We start from the raw sequence: 20,292 nt of genomic DNA, 5'->3' as shown, positions 1-20,292 counted from the left end.
ACAGTTTTAATAAAGCCAGTATAAACCCAATAAACTCACAAGGATATCACAACCTTACAGCCAACTATACCAGCTGAATCGTGGGGATTTATATTTCAATTATACTGATACCAAACTCAGCTAAATGTTAGTTATCACAGCCTCATTGGCAACAGTCCCATGTCCATAAAACCCAACCCAAAATACTTAGAAATAAAACAGTACGTGAGAACAGCCTGCTCTGGCCAGTGTGTCTATATGAAGAAAAACAAAAGGTGGACAACACTGGGCTACGGTAACCAGGCAGTGTTCCCTTTTATGATTGAGTGCTTCACGCTGTCTCTTATCACCTTCCACAGTGGGAGTAGGAGGCATCTTGTCAACACAACACTCTGTAGGCCTACAATGCAGTCTTTCAACCCCACATGGTGCCTTGGTGTGTGTATGTGTGCGTGAGAGAGGGATTTAGACCTGTGTTTCCCAACTCTCGTCCTCCAGTACCCCCAACAGCACAAATGTTTTTTGTAGCCCCATGGACAAGCACATCTGATTCAACTTGTCAATTAATCATCAAGCCTTCAATGAGTGTTTTTTTGTGTGGCTACAACAAAATGTGTGCTTTTGGGGTTACTTGAGGACCGGAGTTAAAGAGAGAGAGAAAAGAGAGAAAGGAAGAGAAATGTAGCCAGTGGATGTGAGACCAAGTCGTCTGCACTTGAGAGAAGGATCTCATTAGTTTAATTGGATTTAGCTAGGCTCAGGGAGTGGGCTTTAGAGCGTTAGCATGCCACGGCGCGGGAGAAGGCTAAATTGGTCAGTGTTGTGTGCACGGCCGTACTGCCAGTCAGCGGCTAACACGGCTAACAAGCCTAACACGACAGCACATGTGGTCCTTGTCTTTCAGAGCACGTATGACCGCTGCCCTCTGGAGCTGGTGAGATGCATCAAACACATCCTGTACACGGAGCAGAGGCTAGTCCGAGAGGCCTCTAATGTGAGTATGAAGCACTCTCTCCAACTTCCATTCCTACTCCCACCTACCTGGGAAGCTTGTTTCACAGGTATGCATATAACAGATACCTGTAGCTCGTATGCACAAAATACACACATACATACATACACATATGGAAATAATATGGAAATACCCACACACCTTTTATAAATATTTGCAGACACCCAAACTCTATAAACACCACACAGAGATGTTTGACATAACACAGCCAATTCCATGACATTATGGAAATCACAGCCATTGGGGGTCGCTTTTCTGCCTCTTTGCTGACATCAAAGGCAATTTACTCTCAATTTTCCCACAGACATATATAAACCTGTTAGCAACCACATAAATACATAAATATACACACACACACACACACACACACACACACACACACACACACACACACACACACACACACACACACACACACACACACACACACACACACACACACACACACACACATAGCACTTCACACACACACCTAGTCAGAAAACTTGCACAGACACAGCCCATATGTCTCGCTGAAAGATAAACTTTGAATTTCTCATTAACCAGCAATGCTGTAGGCCTGGTGGGGAGGTGAAGAAATTTGATATTTTATAACAAGGGTTATAAAACCATAAAGCCGGTGGTCCATAAAACATCTGAATATCAATAAACCCAGTGTTAAATTGATTTCCAGTCATGCCAGGCTTCTCCTATCACAGGATTGCATATTCTACGTGATTGCATTACCACCTGTTTATTCAGACTGTCTTCACAGTGCTCACGTCCCCAGCCTTAACAAGCCATGGGCTGTGTCTGCCCACGATAAGGAAATGCATTTCCCTCTGCACGGTCTCACATGTTCAGTCAGTGGTGATCACTGCTGGTTATGGTCGTTAGGGATTACTGTGGAATAACACAAGCAGGGGTCATTGAGGTTGTGTTAAAGAGGCACAGGGCAATTTCAGGTTCTGTCAGTTTGTGTGTCTCTCTGCTCCATGTAATGATGATGAAATGCTCAACACCACACTAGCTAGTTCCTGCAAATCATCTCAAAGCCAGCGTTGTTTACCGGCCCAGCCCTCTCAACTCTCTCTCCTCTCTCTGATTGGCAGTCAAGCTCCCCAGTGGGCGGGATGATGGACAGCATGTCCCAGAAGTACCAGCAGATCAACCAGGCATTTGAGGAGCTGCGCCTGCTGACCCAGGACACAGAGAACGACCTGAGAAAGCTCCAGCACAACCAGGAGTACTTCATCATCCAGTACCAGGAGAGCCTCCGCATCCAGGGTGAGTCAGCCTTGCCCTGGTCCCCTTCCTAGTCACAACACCCTGGGTCATCAACCCCAGCAGCCCTCACCTTTTATAGGGCAGAATGACGTGTGGGTTTGTAGGTGAGTGAGTGGGTGTCAGTGTGTTTGTGTGTGTGTGGTCTGCAAAGTAAAAGACAGGTGTGTTTATGTGAGATTTGCTGACCTCCCCCTCTCTCCTGTCCTTCCCCTCTCTCTCTCCCTCTCCCTCTTTTCGCCCACATGCAGCCCAGTTGACCAGCCTGGCCACACTGCCCCCTGCTGACAGACAGCTGAGGGAGCCCACATTACTGAGCAAGAGAGCCACCGTGGAGGCCTGGCTCACCCGGGAGGCCAACACACTACAGAAATACAGACTGGTACACTACTTTTTATACTGCATACACACACACATGTAGTGAAACACACACACGTACAACCTGGAATGATGGGTCCGGAGGGGATGGCTGCTTTTTTATTGGCTCTTAACCAACCGTGCGATTTTTTTTTTTTTGTAACTTATTTTGTACATAATGTTGCTACTACCATCTCTTATGACCGAAAAGAGCTTCTGGACATCAGAACAGCGATTACTCACCACGGATTGGACAAATAATTTTTCTTTAATGAGTCGGACGGGAAGGATATACTCCAAACACCCAAAGAGGCCCTCATCCTCGTCATTCGCTGGAGAAAGAAATGGCGATTTCGCGGAAAGAGATCGGGGTGCCTTGTGAGGATCAGGCGACAAGTGGCTAATATGCCTTTGGCAGCGCTCCTAGTGGTCGGGGACTTTAATGCAGAAAACTTCAATCTGTTTTACCTCATTTCTATCAGCATGTTAAATGTGCAAACAGAGGGGGAAAAAACTCTAGACCACCTTTTCTCCACATACAGAGACACGTAGTACAAAGCTCTCCATCCCCCTCCATTTGGCAAATCTGACTATAATTCTATCCTCCTGACTCCTGCTAACAAGCAAAAATTAAGCAGGAAGCACCAGTGACTCTGTCTATAAAAAAGTGATCAGATGAAGCAGATGATAAACTACAGGACTGTTTTGCTAGTGCAGACTGGAATATGTTCCGGGATTCTTTCGATGGCATTTAGGAGTACACCACATCACTGGCTTCATCAATAAGTGAATCGAAGACGACATCCTCACAGTGACTGTACGTACATAAAGCTACCAGAAGTCATGGATTACAGGCAACATTCGCACTGAGCTAAAGGGTAGAGCTGCCACTTTCAAGGAGCGGGACTCTAACCCGGAAGCTTATAAGAAATTCCGCTATGCCCTCCGACGAACCATCAAACAGGCAAAGCGTCAATACAGGACTAAGATCAAATCGTGCTACACCGGCTCCGACGCTCGTCGGAAGTGGCAGGGCTTGCAAACTATTACAGACTACACAGGGAAGCACAGCCAAGAGCTGCCCAGTGACACAAGCCTACCAGATGAGCTAAATAACTTCTATGCTCGCTTCGAGGCAAGTAACACTGAAACATGCATGAGAGCATCAGCTGTTCTGGACGACTGTGTGATCACACTCTCCGCAGCCGATGTGAGTAAGACATTTAAACAGGTCAACATTCACAAGGCCGCAGGGCCAGACGGATTACCAGGACGTGTACTCCAAGCATGCGTTGACCAACTGACAAGTGTCTTCACTGATATTTTCAACCTCTCCCTGTCTGAGTCTGTAATACCAACATGTTTCAAGCAGACCACCATAGTCCCTGTGCCCAAGAACACTAAGGTAACCTGCCTAAATGACTACCGACCCGTAGCACTCACATCTGTAGCCATGAAATGCTTTGAAAGGCTGGTCATGGTTCACATCAACACCATTATCCCAGAAACCCTAGACCCACTCCAATTTGCATACCGCCCCAACAGATCCACAGATGATGCAATCTCTATTGCACTCCACACTGCAATAGAGATTACAGGTGGACAAAAGGAACACCTATGTGAGAAGGCTATTCATTGACTACAGCTCAGTGTTCAACACCATAGTGCCCTCAAAGCTCATCACTAAGCTAAGGACTCTGGGACTAAACACCTCCTTCTGCAACTGCATCCTGGACTTCCTGACGGGCCGCCCCCAGGTGGTAAGGGTAGGTAACAACACATCCGCCACGCGGATCCTCTTCACGGGGGCCCCTCAGGTGTGCGTGCTCAGTCCCCTCCTGTACTCCCTGTTCACTCATGACTGCACAGCCAGGCACGACTCCAACAGTGGTAGGCCTGATCACCAACAACGATGAGACAGCCTATAGGGAGGAGACCTGACCGTGGGGTCTGACCGTGGGGACAACAACCTCTCCCTCAACGAGATCTAGATAAAGGAGATGATTGTGGACTACAGGAAAAGGAGGACCGAGCATTCTCATAGACGGGGCTGTAGTGGAGCAGGTTGAGAGCTTCAAGTTCCTTGGTGTCCACAGCACCAACAAACTAACATGGTCCAAGCACACCAAGACAGTCGTGAAGAGGGCACGACAAAACCTATTCCTCCTCAGGAGACTGAAAAGATTTGGCATGGGTCCTCGGATCCTGAAAAGGTTTTAGAGCTGCACCATTGAGAGCATCCTTGCATCACTGCCTGATATGGCAATTGGTCGGCCTCCGACCGCAAGGCACTACAGAGGGTAGTGCATACGGTCCAGTACATCACCGGGGCCAAGCTTCCTGCCATCCAAGACCTCTATACCAGGCGGTGTCAGAGGAAAGCCCTAAAAATTGTCAAAGACTCCAGCCACCCTAGTCATAGACTGTTCTCTCTGCTAAAGCACAGCAAGCGGTACCAGAGCGCCAAATCTAGGTCCAAGAGGCTTCTAAACAGCTTCTACCCCCAAGCCATAAGACTCCTGAACATCTAATCAAATGGCTACCCAGACTATTTGCATTGCCCCCTCCCCCCTTTTCTACGCTGCTGCTACTCTCTGTTATTATCTATGCATAGTCACTTTAATAACTCTACCTACATGTACATATTACCTTAACCTCTTGAGGACCCCTTTGAGATACAATCCCGCTAACGGGATTGGTTGGACAACAACCAGTGAGATAGCACGGCGCGATATTCAAAACAAAATAATCTCAAAATTAAAATTCAAGTATTATACGGCGTTTTTAAAGATACTCTACTCGTTAATCCAATCACATTGTCCGATTTCAATAAGGCTTTACGGTGAAAGCAAAACATTAGATTATTTTAGCATAGCACCTCAGCAAAAAAAAATGCCATTTTCCAAGCACGATAGCCATCACAAAACCAGATATACAGCTAAAATTAAGCACTAACCTTTGACAATCTTCATCAGATGACACTCCTAGGACATCATGTTAGACAATACATGCAATTTTTGTTCGATCAAGTTTATATTTATATCCAAAAACCCAATTTTTACATTGGCGCGTGACGTTCAGAAAATGTTTTCTCCCCATAACTACCGGTGAATAGGCACATTTAATTTACAGAAGAACTCATAAACGTTGATAAAATGTATAACAATTATTTAAAGAATTAGAGATAATCTACTCCTTTATGCAACCACTTTGTCAGATTTCAAAATAACGTTACGGAAAAAGCACATTGTTCAATATTCTGAGTACAGAACTTAGCCTTCAATGCTAAGCTATACAGTTAGCCTACAACCACGGCGTCGACAAATCTCTAACAATATGTTCGAAATATTTACTTACCTTTGCTGATCTTCGGCGGAATGCACTCGGATGGGCACCCACTTCCACAAGAAATGTTCATTTGTTCTGCAAAGTCCATCATTTATGTCCAAATACGTCCGTTTTGTTGACCCATCCAGAACACTTTACAATGCCATGTGGCGTGGACGCAAATCCGTAGACGAAATGTTCAAAGTTCCATTACCGTTTGTAGAAACACGTCAAACGATGTTTACAATCAATCCTTTAGGGTATTTTTTTACGTAAAATTGTGATAATTGTACAACCGGGCAATAGGTATTCATCCCAGAAGAAAAATAAAAAAACAACGAAGTCACGTGCACGCGCATCATAAGACACCTCTCCTCAGACTGGCCAATGATTGACTGAGCCATAATTATCTGCCCGGTAACAGCTGACGGTTGAAACCAGTTCCTAAAGATTGTTGACAGCCAATGGAAGAGTTAGGAGGTGCAACGTAAATCCTATGTCACTGTAGTTTTTCAAGGGATTCAAAACAAAAACTACATTTCTAATTTCTCCCACTTCCTGATTCAATTTTTCTCAGGTTTTTTGCCTGCCATATGAGTTCTGTTATACTCACAGACACCATTCAAACAGTTTTAGAAACTTCAGAGTGTTTTCTATCCAAATCCACTAATAATATGCATATTCTATTTTCTGGGCCAGAGTAGTAACCTGTTTAAATTGGGTACGTTTTTCATCCGGCCGTGAATATACTGCCCCCTAGCCCCATCAGTTACCTCGACAGAGGTGCCCCCGCACATTGACTCTGTTCCGATAACCCCTGTATATAGCCCCACTATTGTTATTTACTGCTGCTCTTTAATTATTAGTTATTCTTATCTCTTACTTTTTTTGGGGTATTTTCTTAAAACTGCATTGTTGGTTAACGGCTTGTAAGTAAGCATTTCACTCTAAGGTCTATCTGAAGGAATCTCATGCCTTCATGGTATAAAAGCTGGGGATGTATATTGATTGGATAATATGTATGACGTATGGGTACATTCTTATCGGTGTGTGTGTGTGTGTGTGTGTGTGTGTGTGTGTGCGCGTGCATGTGTGTGTGTGTGTGTGTGTGTGTGCACGTGTGTGCCTGCTTGCGTACCTGCATGTGTGTTTGCCTAGGACCTGGCAGAGAAAGCACCAGAAGAGCCTGCAGCTGCTGAGGAAGCAGCAGACCATCATCCTGGATGACGAGCTGATCCACTGGAAGAGACGTCAACAGCTGGCCGGCAACGGGGGTCCTCCAGAGGGGGGGCTGGACATCCTGCAGTCCTGGTGAGACCCCTTCTATCACCCTCTACCCTTAACAGAGATCACATATGTCTAGGATTGATCAAAGGGCAGGGGCCACCCAGTTAACAAGCTATTGGATACTGCTGGGTTTATATGGGGTGTAGTTGGGAAGATGACTGTAGTCTAGGTTGAAGATGACAAAGGTTAAGACAATGGGATTCTAATATCCCATAACTCTTTGCAACAATGGGGAAGAATTCAATGTATTTAAAAATATATATTTTATTGAATATCCAAAACATACAATATACTAGCAGTGAAGCCGCTCAACAACTGCACCACACCAGTCATCCAAAAGACTCCCATTCAGCGCGACACACAGAAGCATCCAGGGTCAGCGCCCTGCTCAAGGGCACGTCGACAGATCTCCCACCAGGCCAAACAAACGGGCACCCGAACCCTCCAAGATCCCCCCACAGTTCCCCAGTAGCTGACCCTCAACCATCTGAGACCCATCCCCCAGTCCCCCCCCAAGAATAAAATAAAATAAAAAATACAATGAATTCCATTCCCCACCCCCAAGAACCCCCTAAAGCACCAACAACCAACAAAATTAACTAAAGAGAAAAAAGACAAAAAAAACAATGCAACAAAAAACAAAAACAAAGGACATCAAGGACAACTAAAATCAGAACAGCAATGCCAACTGTATATGTTTGAGTGCATGTCTGGCACTATTACATATGTGTGTGTCTGTGTATGTGTGTATTTGAATGAGAGTGTGCGTATATGCATGTGTACAAACACCTGCACGGCATCAGCCTCAGGCAAACCGGCATTAGCTGTAAAAACACTACCCCTCAGTGTCTTTCAAACATACTTTTTATTATGTTTTATTTAGACTTTATTTTTTACTTTTATCTTTGACCATCATTCTATTCCACACACAGCAACTCCACTCCCACTTGTCTCCAATTCCACATCCCAACCCTCAGCTTCCCTCAGCCCATCCCAACTGTCTCTGCTGGCCACCCTCTTCGGAATTCTACGCAACATATATCTTTCAACTACGCTGTGATGTTTAACGTACAATTTCAATCTATCTAATCGAATACAATCCACAGGCTGCAAGTTGAAGATAAATACTTTTACTAAGAGTATTAGAAATTGACTGACCAGGTCTCTCCAGATCTCCTAACAGTACTATTTCTAGGGTCAATTTTAGATCAATGCTATGCATTTTCAGCCATTTCTGAACCTGAGACCAGAAACAGGCTACCTGAGGACAATACCAAAATAAATGGTCTATTGATTCTGTATCCTCACAACAAAATCTGCAGAGCTTTGATGATTTTATGCCCCAAATATTCAACATTTTGTTGGTGGCAAGAATTCTATATAGTAATTTTAGCTGAAAAGCACAAAGTCTTGAATCTTGCGTCATTTTATACAGTTGAAGTCGGAAGTTTACATACACCTTAGCCAAATACATTTAACAATTCCTGACATTTAATCCTAGTAACAATTCCCTGTCTTAGGTCAGTTAGGATCACCACTTCATTTTAAGAATGTGAAATTTCAAAATAATAGTAGAGAGAATGATTTATTTCAGCTTTTATTTCTTTCGTCACATTCCCAGTGGGTCAGAAGATTACATACACTCAATTAGTATTTGGTAGCATTGCCTTTAAATTGTTTAACTTGGGTCAAACGTTTCAGGTAGCCTTCCACAAGCTTCCCACAATAAATTGGGTGAATTTTGGTCCATTCCTCCTGACAGAGCTGGTGTAACTGAGTCAGGTTTGTAGGCCTCCTTTGCTCGCACACGCTTTTTCAGTTCTGCCTATACATTTTCTATAGGATTGAGGTCAGGGCTTTGTGATGGCCACTCTAATACCTTGACTTTGTTGTCCTTAAGCCATTTTGCCAGAACTTTGGAAGTATGCTTGAGGTCATTGTCCATTTGGAAGACCCATTTGCGACCCAAGATTTAACTTCCTGACTGATGTCTTGAGATGTTGCTTCAATATATCCACATAATTTTCCTGCCTCATGATGCCATCTATTTTGTGAAGTGCACCAGACCCTCCTGCAGCAAAGTACGCCCACAACATGATGCTGCCACCCTCGTGCTTCACGGTTGGGATGGTGTTCTTCGGCTTGCAAGCCTCCCCCTTTTTCCTCCAAACATAACGATGGTCATTATGCCAAACAGTTCTATTTTTGTTTCATCAGACCAGAGGACATTTATCCAAAAGTACGATCTTTGTCCCCATGTGCAGTTGCAAACCACTTTTTTATGGCGGTTTTGGAGCAGTGGCTTCTTCCTTGCTGAGTGGCCTTTCAGGTTATGTCAAAATAGTACTTGTTTTACTGTGGATATAGATACTTTTGTACCTGTTTCCTCCAGCATCTTCACAAGGTTCTATACTGTTGTTCTGGAATTGATTTGCACTTTTGGAACCAAAGTACGTTCATCTCTAGAAGACAGACCGCGTCTCCTTCCTGAGCGGTATGATGGCTGCATGGTCTCATGGTGTTTATACTTGCATTCTATTGTTTGTACAGATGAACGTGATACCTTCAGGCTTTTGGAAATTGCTCCCAAGGATGAACCAGACTTGTGGAGGTCAACACATTTTTTTCTGAGGTCTTGGCTGATTTCTTTTCATTTTCCCATGACTGAGTTTGAAGGTAGGCCTTGAAATACATCCACAGGTTCACCTCCAATTGACTAAAATGATGTCAATTAGCCTAACAGAAGCTTCTAAAGCCATGTCAACATTTTCTGGAATTTTCCAAGCCTTTTAAAGGCACAGTCAACTTAGTGTATGTAATCTTCTGACCCACTGGAATTGTGATACAGTGAATTATAAAGGAAACAATTGTCTGTAAACAATTCTTGGAAAAATGACTTGTGTCATGCACAAAGTAGATGTCCTAACCGACTTGCTAAAACTATAGTTTGTTAACAAGAAATTTGTGGAGTGGTTGAAAAAATTGACTTTTAATGACTCCAACCTGTGTATGTAACCTTCCAACTTCAACTGTATATCAACTCATACACCCTGTACCATGGAATCGATACATCAAAAATCTCTTCCCAACTATTTTGAACTTTTCTACACTGCTCAAAAAAATGAAGGGAACACTTAAACAACACATCCTAGATCTGAATGAAGGAAATAATCTTATTAAATACTTTTTCTTTACATAGTTGAATGTGCTGACAACAAAATCACACAAAAATAATCAATGGAAATTCAATTTATCAACCCATGGAGGTCTGGTTTTGGAGTCACACTACAGGCTGATCCAACTTTGATGTAATGTCCTTAAAACAAGTCAAAATGAGGCTCAGTAGTGTGTGTGGCCTCCACGTGCCTGTACGACCTCCCTACAACGCCTGGGCATGCTCCTGATGAGGTGGCGGATGGTCTCCTGAGGGATCTCCTCCCAGACCTGGACTAAAGCATCCGCCAACTCCTGGACAGTCTGTGGTGCAACGTGGCATTGGTGGATGGAGCGAGACATGATATCCCAGATGTGCTCAGTTGGATTCAGGTCTGGGGAACGGGCGGGCCAGTCCATAGCATCAATGCCTTCCTCTTGCAGGAACTGCTGACACACTCCAGCCACATGAGGTCTAGCATTGTCTTGCATTAGGAGGAACCCAGGGCCAACTGCACCAGCATATGGTCTCACAAGGGGTCTGAGGATCTCATCTCGGTACCTAATGGCAGTCAGGCTACCTCTGGCGAGCACATGGAGGGCTGTGCAGCCCCCCAAAGAAATGCCACCCCACACCATGACTGACCCACCGCCAAACCGGTCATGCTGGAGGATGTTGCAGGCAGCAGAATGTTCTCCACGGCGTCTCCAGACTCTGTCACGTCTGTCACGTGCTCAGTGTGAACCTGCTTTCATCTGTGAAGCGCACAGGGCGCCAGTGGCGAATTTGCCAATCTTGGTGTTCTCTGACAAATGCCAAACGTCCTGCACGGTGTTGGGCTGTAAGCACAACCCCCACCTGTGGACATCGGGCCCTCATACCACCCTCATGGAGTCTGTTTCTGACCGTTTGAGCAGACACATGCACATTTGTGGCCTGCTGGAGGTCATTTTGCAGGGCTCTGGCAGTGCTCCTCTTGCTCCTCCTTGCACAAAGGCGGAGGTAGCGGTCCTGTTGCTGGGTTGTTGCCCTCCTACGGCCTCCTCCACGTCTCCTGTCTCCTGGTAGCACCTCCATGCTCTGGACACTACGCTGACAGACACAGGAAACCTTCTTGCCACAGCTCGCATTGATGTGCCATCCTGGATGAGCTTCACTACCTGAGCCACTTGTGTGGGTTGTAGACTCCGTCTCGTGCTACCACTAGAGTGAAAGCACCACCAGCATTCAAAAGTGACCAAAACATCAGCCAGGAAGCATAGGAACTGAGAAGTGGTCTGTGGTCACCACCTGCTGAACCACTCCTTTATTGGGGGTGTCTTGCTTATTGCCTATAATTTCCACCTGTTGTCTATTCCATTTGTACAACAGCATGTGAAATTTATTGTCAATCAGTATTGCTTCCAAAGTGGACAGTTTGATTTCACAGAAGTGTGATTGACTTGGAGTTACATTGTGTTGTTTAAGTGTTCCCTTTATTTTTTTGAGCAGTATATATAGCACAGTTGTCAACATCCTAGTCCTCAGATGAAACTGGTATACTTTCCTATTTATGCTATTTTTATTGCTCTGCCAGTTTTGATCCTTTATATTGGACAGACAGACAAGTTCCCTACCTCCTCCCGCTGCCACCTGCCTCCTCCATTTTTGGGGTAATGCTGTAATCAATTGGTTGTACTCTTGGATTGAGCAGACCTTCCCATACAACTCCATGAAGGACATAACTCCACCATTCCAATATACATTATCATTTAAGAACAAAATACCCTTTTCAAACATCTTTCCCATAAATACAGGTGTTTATCAACCAGCACATTTGAATTCAGCCATAATATTTGTTGTAATATTTTTTCTATCTTTTCAGGGGGATGAAATTTAAATTGTAACCAGCTCTGCAATGCTTGTTTGAAAAAGAGAGATACTTTGAAAAAAGTATAATTTTCAATTAATCTAAAATGAGACATGGATTGCCATGTGCACAAAGGCAAAAAGGCAATTTTTAAACAATGGATGAGCTTTTCTTAGTAATCTGTTTGAGAATCATTTAGGGTTCAAGTTAACCTTTTGAATAAATGAAGCTTTTAGAGAGAGGTTTAGTGCTTCTATATTTAATAATCTCAACCCACCCAATTCATATGCATTATATAGATAGGCACGCTTTATTTTGTCTGGTTTAGCATTGCAGATAAAGCGAAATATTTTTTGCTCAGATGATTTGAAAAATGAATCATCGGGAGTAGGCAGCGTCATAAGTAAGTGAGTAAACTGAGATATGAGTAAGGAGTTAATAATAATTTTCCCATAAATAGACAGGTATTTACCTCTCCATGGTTGCAGGATCTTGTCTATTTTTTCAAGTTTTCTATTGAAATTCATTGTGGAGAGCTTATTTATATATTTTGTGATATGAATACCAAGTATGTCTACTTCACGATCAGCCCATTTTATAGGCAAACTGCAGGGTAGTGTAAAAGTTGTATTTTTTAAAGATCCAATACATAATATTGTACACTTATCATAATTAGGTTTTAATCCAGAGAGTACAGAAAAGTTATCTAGATCTTCAATGAGACATTGCAGGGATCTAGCTTGTGGACTTAATATAAAACTTGAGTCATCGGTGTACATGGACACCTTTGTTTTTAAGTCTTGGATTTCTAATCCTCCAATGTTGATATTAACAGATCTGATTTTAATAGCTAGCATTTCAATGGCCATAACGAATAGATATGGTGACAGTGGACACCCTTGTTTAACTCCTCTTGCCAATTCAAAACTCTCTGAGAAGTAGCCGTTAGTTACTATTTTACACCTGGGGTTGCTATACATTACTTTTACCTATTTTATAAGAGAATCGCCGGGATTGAAAAATTCCAGGCGTTTATAAATAAAATCCCGTATTATTTTATCAAATGGCTTTTCAAAATCCGCTATAAAGACCAGGCCTGGCTTCTTAGATGTTTCATGATGTTCTATTATTTCTAGTAGTTGTCGTATATTATCTCCAATGTATCACCAATGTAAAAAACCTGTCTAATCAGGATGAACAATACCTGGTAAAACCCTTTTCATTCTGAGTGCTATGCATTTCGCTAGTATTTTTGCATCACAACATTGAAGTGTAAGGGGCCTCCAGTTTTTTAGATAGACCGGATCTTTATATTTGCCTTCTGGGTCTTGTTTTAATAATAGAGAAATCAGATCTTCCTGCTGAGTACCTGACAGACTACCATTTCTAATGGAGTAGTTAAAACAATCTAACAATGGAGCTTTTAGTACATCAAAAAAAGCTTGATATGCCTCTGCCGGTATGCCATCAAGCCCTGGTGTTTTTCCAGACTGAAAGGATTATTTCTTTGTAATATTGCCTTCGCAATGATTTTCTGTACCTTTGTTAATTTACAATTTTTTATATTATTTGGAAAGAATTCCTTACCGTAATCTTCATTCAGTGGGAGAAGATGACACAGAAAAGAGAACATCTGCCTAAAATATTTAGCTTCCTGTTTTAAAATATAATTAGGAGAATCATAAATGACTCTGCCTTCAGTAACAAGTTTCTGCGAATAATTTTTGTTAGTGTTCCTGTATTGGAGATTCAGGAATAATTTTGTGCATTTTTCTCCATATTCCATCCAGTTTGCTTTATTTTTGTAATAGATTACATTCGATCGTTCTTGACTAAGTTCCTCAAATTCTTTTATTTTTCCTCTAACTTATTTTGTATCTCTGTTGTATCATTTTTATTGCTATCTACTTGTACTGGTAGTTCATGCATTTCCCTTGTTAGTCTTGTCTCTTTTGCCAGAAACATTATTATTGATGAAGATTGAATTGAATGACCTCTGAAGGTACATTTAAAGGTACCCGAAACAATAAGGGGATTTGCTGAACCTATAATATACTGGAAAAATTCAGTTATAAATGTTTTTGTCTTAGTTAAATATAAGTTGTCCTCCAGTAAACTTTGATTACATTTCCAATATCCCCATCCAAGTGGAAATTCTATAAGAGTTATGTGAAGGCCAATTAGATGATGATCCGATCGCATTCTGTCTCCTATTAAAACTTTTTTAACCTTTGATGCAAGAGAGAAAGAGACAAGGAAGTAGTCAGGACGACTAGCTTGATTAAGTCTCCTCCATGTATATCTCACTAGGTCGGGGTTTTTAGTCTCCAAATATCCATTATTTCTAATGTGTCCATAATATTTGTGATTTCCTTAAGGGCACGGTGATGATAGTTTGTAGAGTGATTTCCTTTACGGTCCATTGAGGTACTTAACACTTTGTTATAGTCTGCTATCATAATGATTTGATCATTTGTTGCCTGTAAGTTCAATAAATTTGTATAAATATTTTCGAAGAAGTATGGATCCTCCTAATTTGGACCATATAGATTAATGAGCAAAATCTCTTTTTCATCCACTTTCATATTCAAAAGATCCACCTTCCTTGCAAATCATTCCTGACTGTTTAATCAAATCAAATCAAATTGATTTATATAGCCCTTCTTACATCAGCTGATATCTCAAAGTGCTGTACAGAAACCCAGCCTAAAACCAGCAAGTAAAACCAGCAACAGCAAGTAATGCAGGTGTAGAAGCATGGTGGCTAGGAAAAACTCCCTAGAAAGGCCAAAACCTACGACGAAACCTAGAGAGGAACCAGGCTATGAGGGATGGCCAGTCCTTTTCTGGCTGTGCCGGGTGGAGATTATAACAGAACATGGCCAAGATGTTCAAATGTTCATAAATGACCAGCATGGTCAAATAATAATAATCACAGTAGTTGTTGAGGGTGCAACAAGTCAGCACCTCAAGAGTAAATGTCAGCTGGCTTTTCATAGCCGATCATTGAGAGTATCTCTACCGCTCCTGCTGTCTCTAGAGAGTTGAAAACAGCAGGTCTGGGACAGGTAGCAGGTCCGGTGAACAGGTCAGGGTTCCATAGCCGCAGGCAGAACAGTTGAAACTGGAGCAGCAGCACGGCCAGGTGGACTGGGGACAGCAAGGAGTCATCATGCCAGGTAGTCCTGAGGCATGGTCCTAGGGCTCAGGTCCTCCGAGAGAGAGAAAGAAAGAAAGAAAGAAAGAAAGAAAGAGAGAAAGAGAGAATTAGAGAGAGCATACTTAAATTCACACAGGACACCGGATAAGACAGGAGAAATACTCCAGATATAACAGACTGACCCGAGCCCCCCGACACATAAACTACTGCAGCAACTACATTCAGATCTACATTGTTGTTAATTAATATCATCACACCTTTTGAGTTCCTTTGTCCATGACAGAAAATTATTTCACCACCCCATTCCTTTTTCCATGCAACTTCATCTAAGGATGTAGAGTGAGTTTCCTGTAAACAGTATGTTATATTCCTTTTCGTTTAGCCACGTAAAGACTGATCTTCTTTTTTTATAATCTGCTAAACCATTACAATTATAACTGGCTATACTTATTTCACCCCTTACCATAACTAGATACTATTCTCAGTCTAAATTAACCATAATTAGTGCTTGTAAAGTTACTGCCGTCAGAGGTATTATGACGGTCAAAATTAGAGCTTTCAAATGTCTGATATTTAGAATTCAAGAAATACGTTCAAGCAATATTTGTTTTATTCCCTTGCCTGTGAACCAATGCCACAAATGTTAGAAAATTGAGACAGATATTATATGTGTAGTAAATCTGAGTAGGTTGATGTGTATGACATTGGATGTGATTTAGTGAGAGTGTGTACGATGTCTGTATAAGAGTAAGACTATAATGTGTGATCCAAATAAATAATAACTCCGCCAATTTGCATGGTTGACTGTCTATGTGTGTAACATGTAGTGCGTATAGCCTTAATATTCATGATGATAATAGTAATCCATATCGTATCACCGTCACAGTTGCATCATAATTACCTTTAACATCATTGAAAAACACATCCCAGCATTTCCATAGCAATTGACGTTTCACATGATCATGAAAGAGACCTTGCTTTACTCTAGAGAAGGCTTCACTACAGTACAAATGTATTCCATGCAATATGTTATTATTCCCCAATGCCCCTATTCTGATATCTTCCACTTGCTTGTTGTAAACATATATAAACATGTAGACAGACATAAAAAGATAGACAAACAAGAAACATATGAATATGAACAAGTGAATGTTAGCTGTACAGAAAGTTTGCCATCAAAGTGGAAAATAAACACAATCGTTGTGAATTTCAGCAAACTACTTAGAAAACACATAGAATGACTGTTTTCCTGTCATTCTATTCATTTAAAACATTTTCACGTGATCTACAACCACTTTATTACTTGATTTTCTGAACGCTGGTCACATTTTCAATGCTAATCCTATAGAATCAGCAACGGTCCAATGAATGTGTTTATTTTTGAACGCTCCAGCATGGAATTATTACCTTGTCTTAAACTGTACATTTTGAACTAGACTGTAGTCTGTCTGGTTGTCTGAACTTGTAGGAGTCTGAATTTTGAGTTGTGTGATCTTAATTTGCCCATTTTGAGAACCTTATTTCAAGTGTGTGTGTGTGTGTGTGTGTGTGTGTGTGTGTGTGTGTGTGTGTGTGTGTGTGTGTGTGTGTGTGTGTGTGTGTGTGTGATTCAGGTGTGAGAAGTTGGCAGAGACGATCTGGCAGAACAGGCAGCAGATCAGGAGAGCAGAACACCTGAGACAACAGCTTCCCATCCCCGGCCCCATCGAGGAGCTACTGAACGACCTCAACAGCACCATCACAGACATCATCTCAGCACTGGTCACCAGGTGTGTGTGTACCTTCGTGTGTTTGTGTGTGTGTGAAGTTGTTGTTATTGTTCAATATCAAAGTGCAAGGTATTGTGAGAATAGGTTGTAGTGTGTTGGACTGTGTGCGAGTGGCTTTGAGCTGGAATGTAGGTGTGTGTAAATGTGAACTTCTTATAGACACACTTATCTTCAGGGTGTATGCTACTCTACAGTCATGTTTACACCCCCCATCTCCTCTGATGGGACTGAATGAAGAACAACTGAACTGTGTTATTTACCATATACTACACTCAGTGTGAACCCTTACACAAACCCTATCCTACTGACACAACCCCTGACTCCTTATGTGGCCAATAGAGCGTGAGATTACGTTTATTACCAGAATTACATTAGAAATGACTCAGCACCGCACATCACGGGAGCCCGGTTATATGACTCTGTGGAGCAGCAAAGCGTGTGTGTGTGTTTGACTCTGTGCTGAACCCAAGCTGGGTTGTTCCGGGGCAGGGGGAGCAAGCTGCTGATAGTTCCTCCAGCAACCCAGCCCAGCTCTGCTCCCAACCCCTGCTGAACCTACCAATGAACACACAAACACAACCTCAGTCAGCCTGCATTTACCCTCAACACTACAAGGAGGGAGAGATGGAGGGAGGAGAGAGGGAGGCCTGCTATAGATCCGAAATGAGAAAGAAAACAGGAGGGAGAGTGAACGGTTTAGAAAAGGAGAGGAAGATACAGTACGAGGAAGAGAAGGAGTGAACCGTTTTAGGACATTAAGTGAAAGAAAGAAGGGGGATACGAAAGAGGGTCGATTCGAAAGCTAAAGAGACAAAAAGTGTTGGAGACTAGAGATGAAGAGTCTACAATGATGGGGAGATGGGGAGAAAGGCTAACAGGCTCAGAAAGTTAGCTTGAGTTCCATGGTAGAGTGTTGTAGCCCTGGGGGCACTGTCTGTCAGCCCGTATCAGTCCGCCAGCCTCACTGACTGGATCAGGAAGTCTTCTGAGTGCTCCCAGAACCCTCTGCTCTCTCCTTATTCCAGCTGTGGTCCCCACAGAGACCCATCATGCACTGTGGTCCCCACAGAGACCCATAATGCACTGAGAAGCTGTTTCATTGTCAGAACGATGTCCGTTAGGCCACAGACAGGGGAGCGTTGAGAGCGTAAAAACTAGAGATCGACCGATTATGATTTTTTAATTATTATTTTTTACGCTGATACCGATTATTGGCGGGCCAAAAAAAGCCGATACCGATTAATCGACCGTTTTTTTTATTTCTTTATTTATTTGTAATAATGACAATTACAACAATACTGAATGAACACTTATTTTTAACTTAATATAATACATCAATAAAATCAATTTAGCCTCAAATAAATAATGAAACATGTTCAATTTGGTTTAAATCATGCAAAAACAAAGTGTTGGAGAAGAAAGTAAAAGTGTAAAAAAAGCTAACGTTTAAGTTCCTTGCTCAGAACATGAGAACATATGAAAGCTGGTGGTTCCTTTTAACATGAGTCTTCAATATTCCCAGGTAAGAAGTTTTAGGTTGTAGTTATTATAGGAATTATAGGACTATTTCTCTCTATATGATTTGTATTTCATATACCTTTGACTGTTGGATGTTCTTATAGGCACTTTAGTATTGCCAGTGTAACAGTATAGCTTCCGTCCCTCTCCTCGCTCCTACCTGGGCTCGAACCAGGAACACATTGACAACAGCCACCCTCGAAGCAGCGTTACCCATGTAGAGGAAGGGAAACAACTACTCCAAGTCTCAGAGCGAGTGACGTTTGAAACGCTATTAGCACGCACCCGGCTAACTAGCTAGCCATTTCACATCGGTTACACCAGCCTAATCTTGGGAGTTGACAGGCTTGAAGTCATAAACAGTCATAAACAGCCCTTTGCATTGCGAAGGGCTGCTAGCAAACGCAAAAAAGTGCTGTTTGAATGAACGCTTACGAGCCTGCTGCTGCCTACCATCGCTCAGTCAGACTGCTATATCAAATCATAGACTTAATTATAACATAATAACACACAGAAATACGAGCCTTAGCTCATTAATATGGTCGAATCCGGAAACTATCATCTCGAAAACAAAACGTTTTTCCTGTCAGTGCAATACGGAACCGTTCCGTATTTTATCTAACTGGTGGCATCCCTAAGTCTAAATATTCCTGTTACATTGAACAACCTTCAATGTTATGTCATAATTACGTAAAATTCTGGCATATTAATTCGCAACGAGCCAGGCGGCCCAAACTGTTGCATATACCCTGACTGCGTGCAATGAACGCAAAATGACACAATTTCACCTGGTTAATATTGCCTGCTAACCTGGATTTCTTTTAGCTAAATATGCAGGTTTAAAAATATATACTTCTGTGTATTGATTTTAAGAAAGGCATTGATGTTTATGGTTAGGTACAGTCGTGCAACGATTGTGCTTTTTTCGCAAATGCGCTTTTGTTAAATCATCCCCGTTTGGCGAAGTCGGCTGTCTTTGTTTGGAAGAAATAGTCTTCACAGTTCGCAACGAGCCAGGCGGCCCAAACTGCTGCATATACCCTGACTCTGTTTGCAAGAGAAGTGACATATTTTCCCTAGTTAAAAGAAATTCATGTTAGCAGGCAATATTAACTAAATATGCAGGTTTAAAAATGTATACTTGTGTATTGATTTTAAGAAAGGCATTGATGTTTATGGTTGGAGCAACGTGTACCTAAGCGATTATATGCAACGCAGGACAGGCTAGATAAACTAGTAATATCATCAATCATGTGTAGTTAACTAGTGATTATGATTGATTGATTGTTTTTTATAAGATAAGTTTAATGCTAGCTAGCAACTTACCTTGGCTTCTTACTGCATTCGTGTAACAGGCAGGCTCCTCGTGGAGTGCAATGTAAAGCAGGTAGTTAGAGCATTGGACTAGTTAACCATAAGGTTGCAAGATTGAATCCCCGAGCTGACAAGGTAAAAATCTGTCATTGAAAATAAGAATGTGTTCTTAATAACCTCTTACATCTAGACGTTCCGCTAGCGGAACACCTGCTCCAATATCCAATGATAGGCGTGGCGCGAAATACAAACTCCTCGAAAATCTGAAAACTTCAATTTTTCAAACATATGACTATTTTACAC

General features: G+C 42.2%; 1 protein-coding gene across 2 annotated transcripts in view; it reads left to right on the top strand.

The window, feature by feature from the left end:
• The window catches only part of stat5a (signal transducer and activator of transcription 5a), a 100,529-nt gene that overhangs the window by 64,179 nt on the left and 16,058 nt on the right, over nt 1-20,292 (top strand). Inside the window, exons 5-10 of one of the 2 annotated variants that reach the window (XM_045714313.1) lie at nt 884-973; nt 2,083-2,257; nt 2,506-2,636; nt 4,609-4,617; nt 7,107-7,249; nt 17,002-17,157. In XM_045714313.1, the coding sequence (XP_045570269.1) occupies nt 884-973; nt 2,083-2,257; nt 2,506-2,636; nt 4,609-4,617; nt 7,107-7,249; nt 17,002-17,157 (704 nt within the window). 2 annotated transcript variants of the gene reach the window in all.

This window comes from Salmo salar, chromosome ssa03 (genome assembly GCF_905237065.1).
Source record: "Salmo salar chromosome ssa03, Ssal_v3.1, whole genome shotgun sequence".
Lineage (NCBI taxonomy): Eukaryota > Metazoa > Chordata > Actinopteri > Salmoniformes > Salmonidae > Salmo > Salmo salar.
This window is presented reverse-complemented; position numbering and strand designations above follow the sequence as displayed.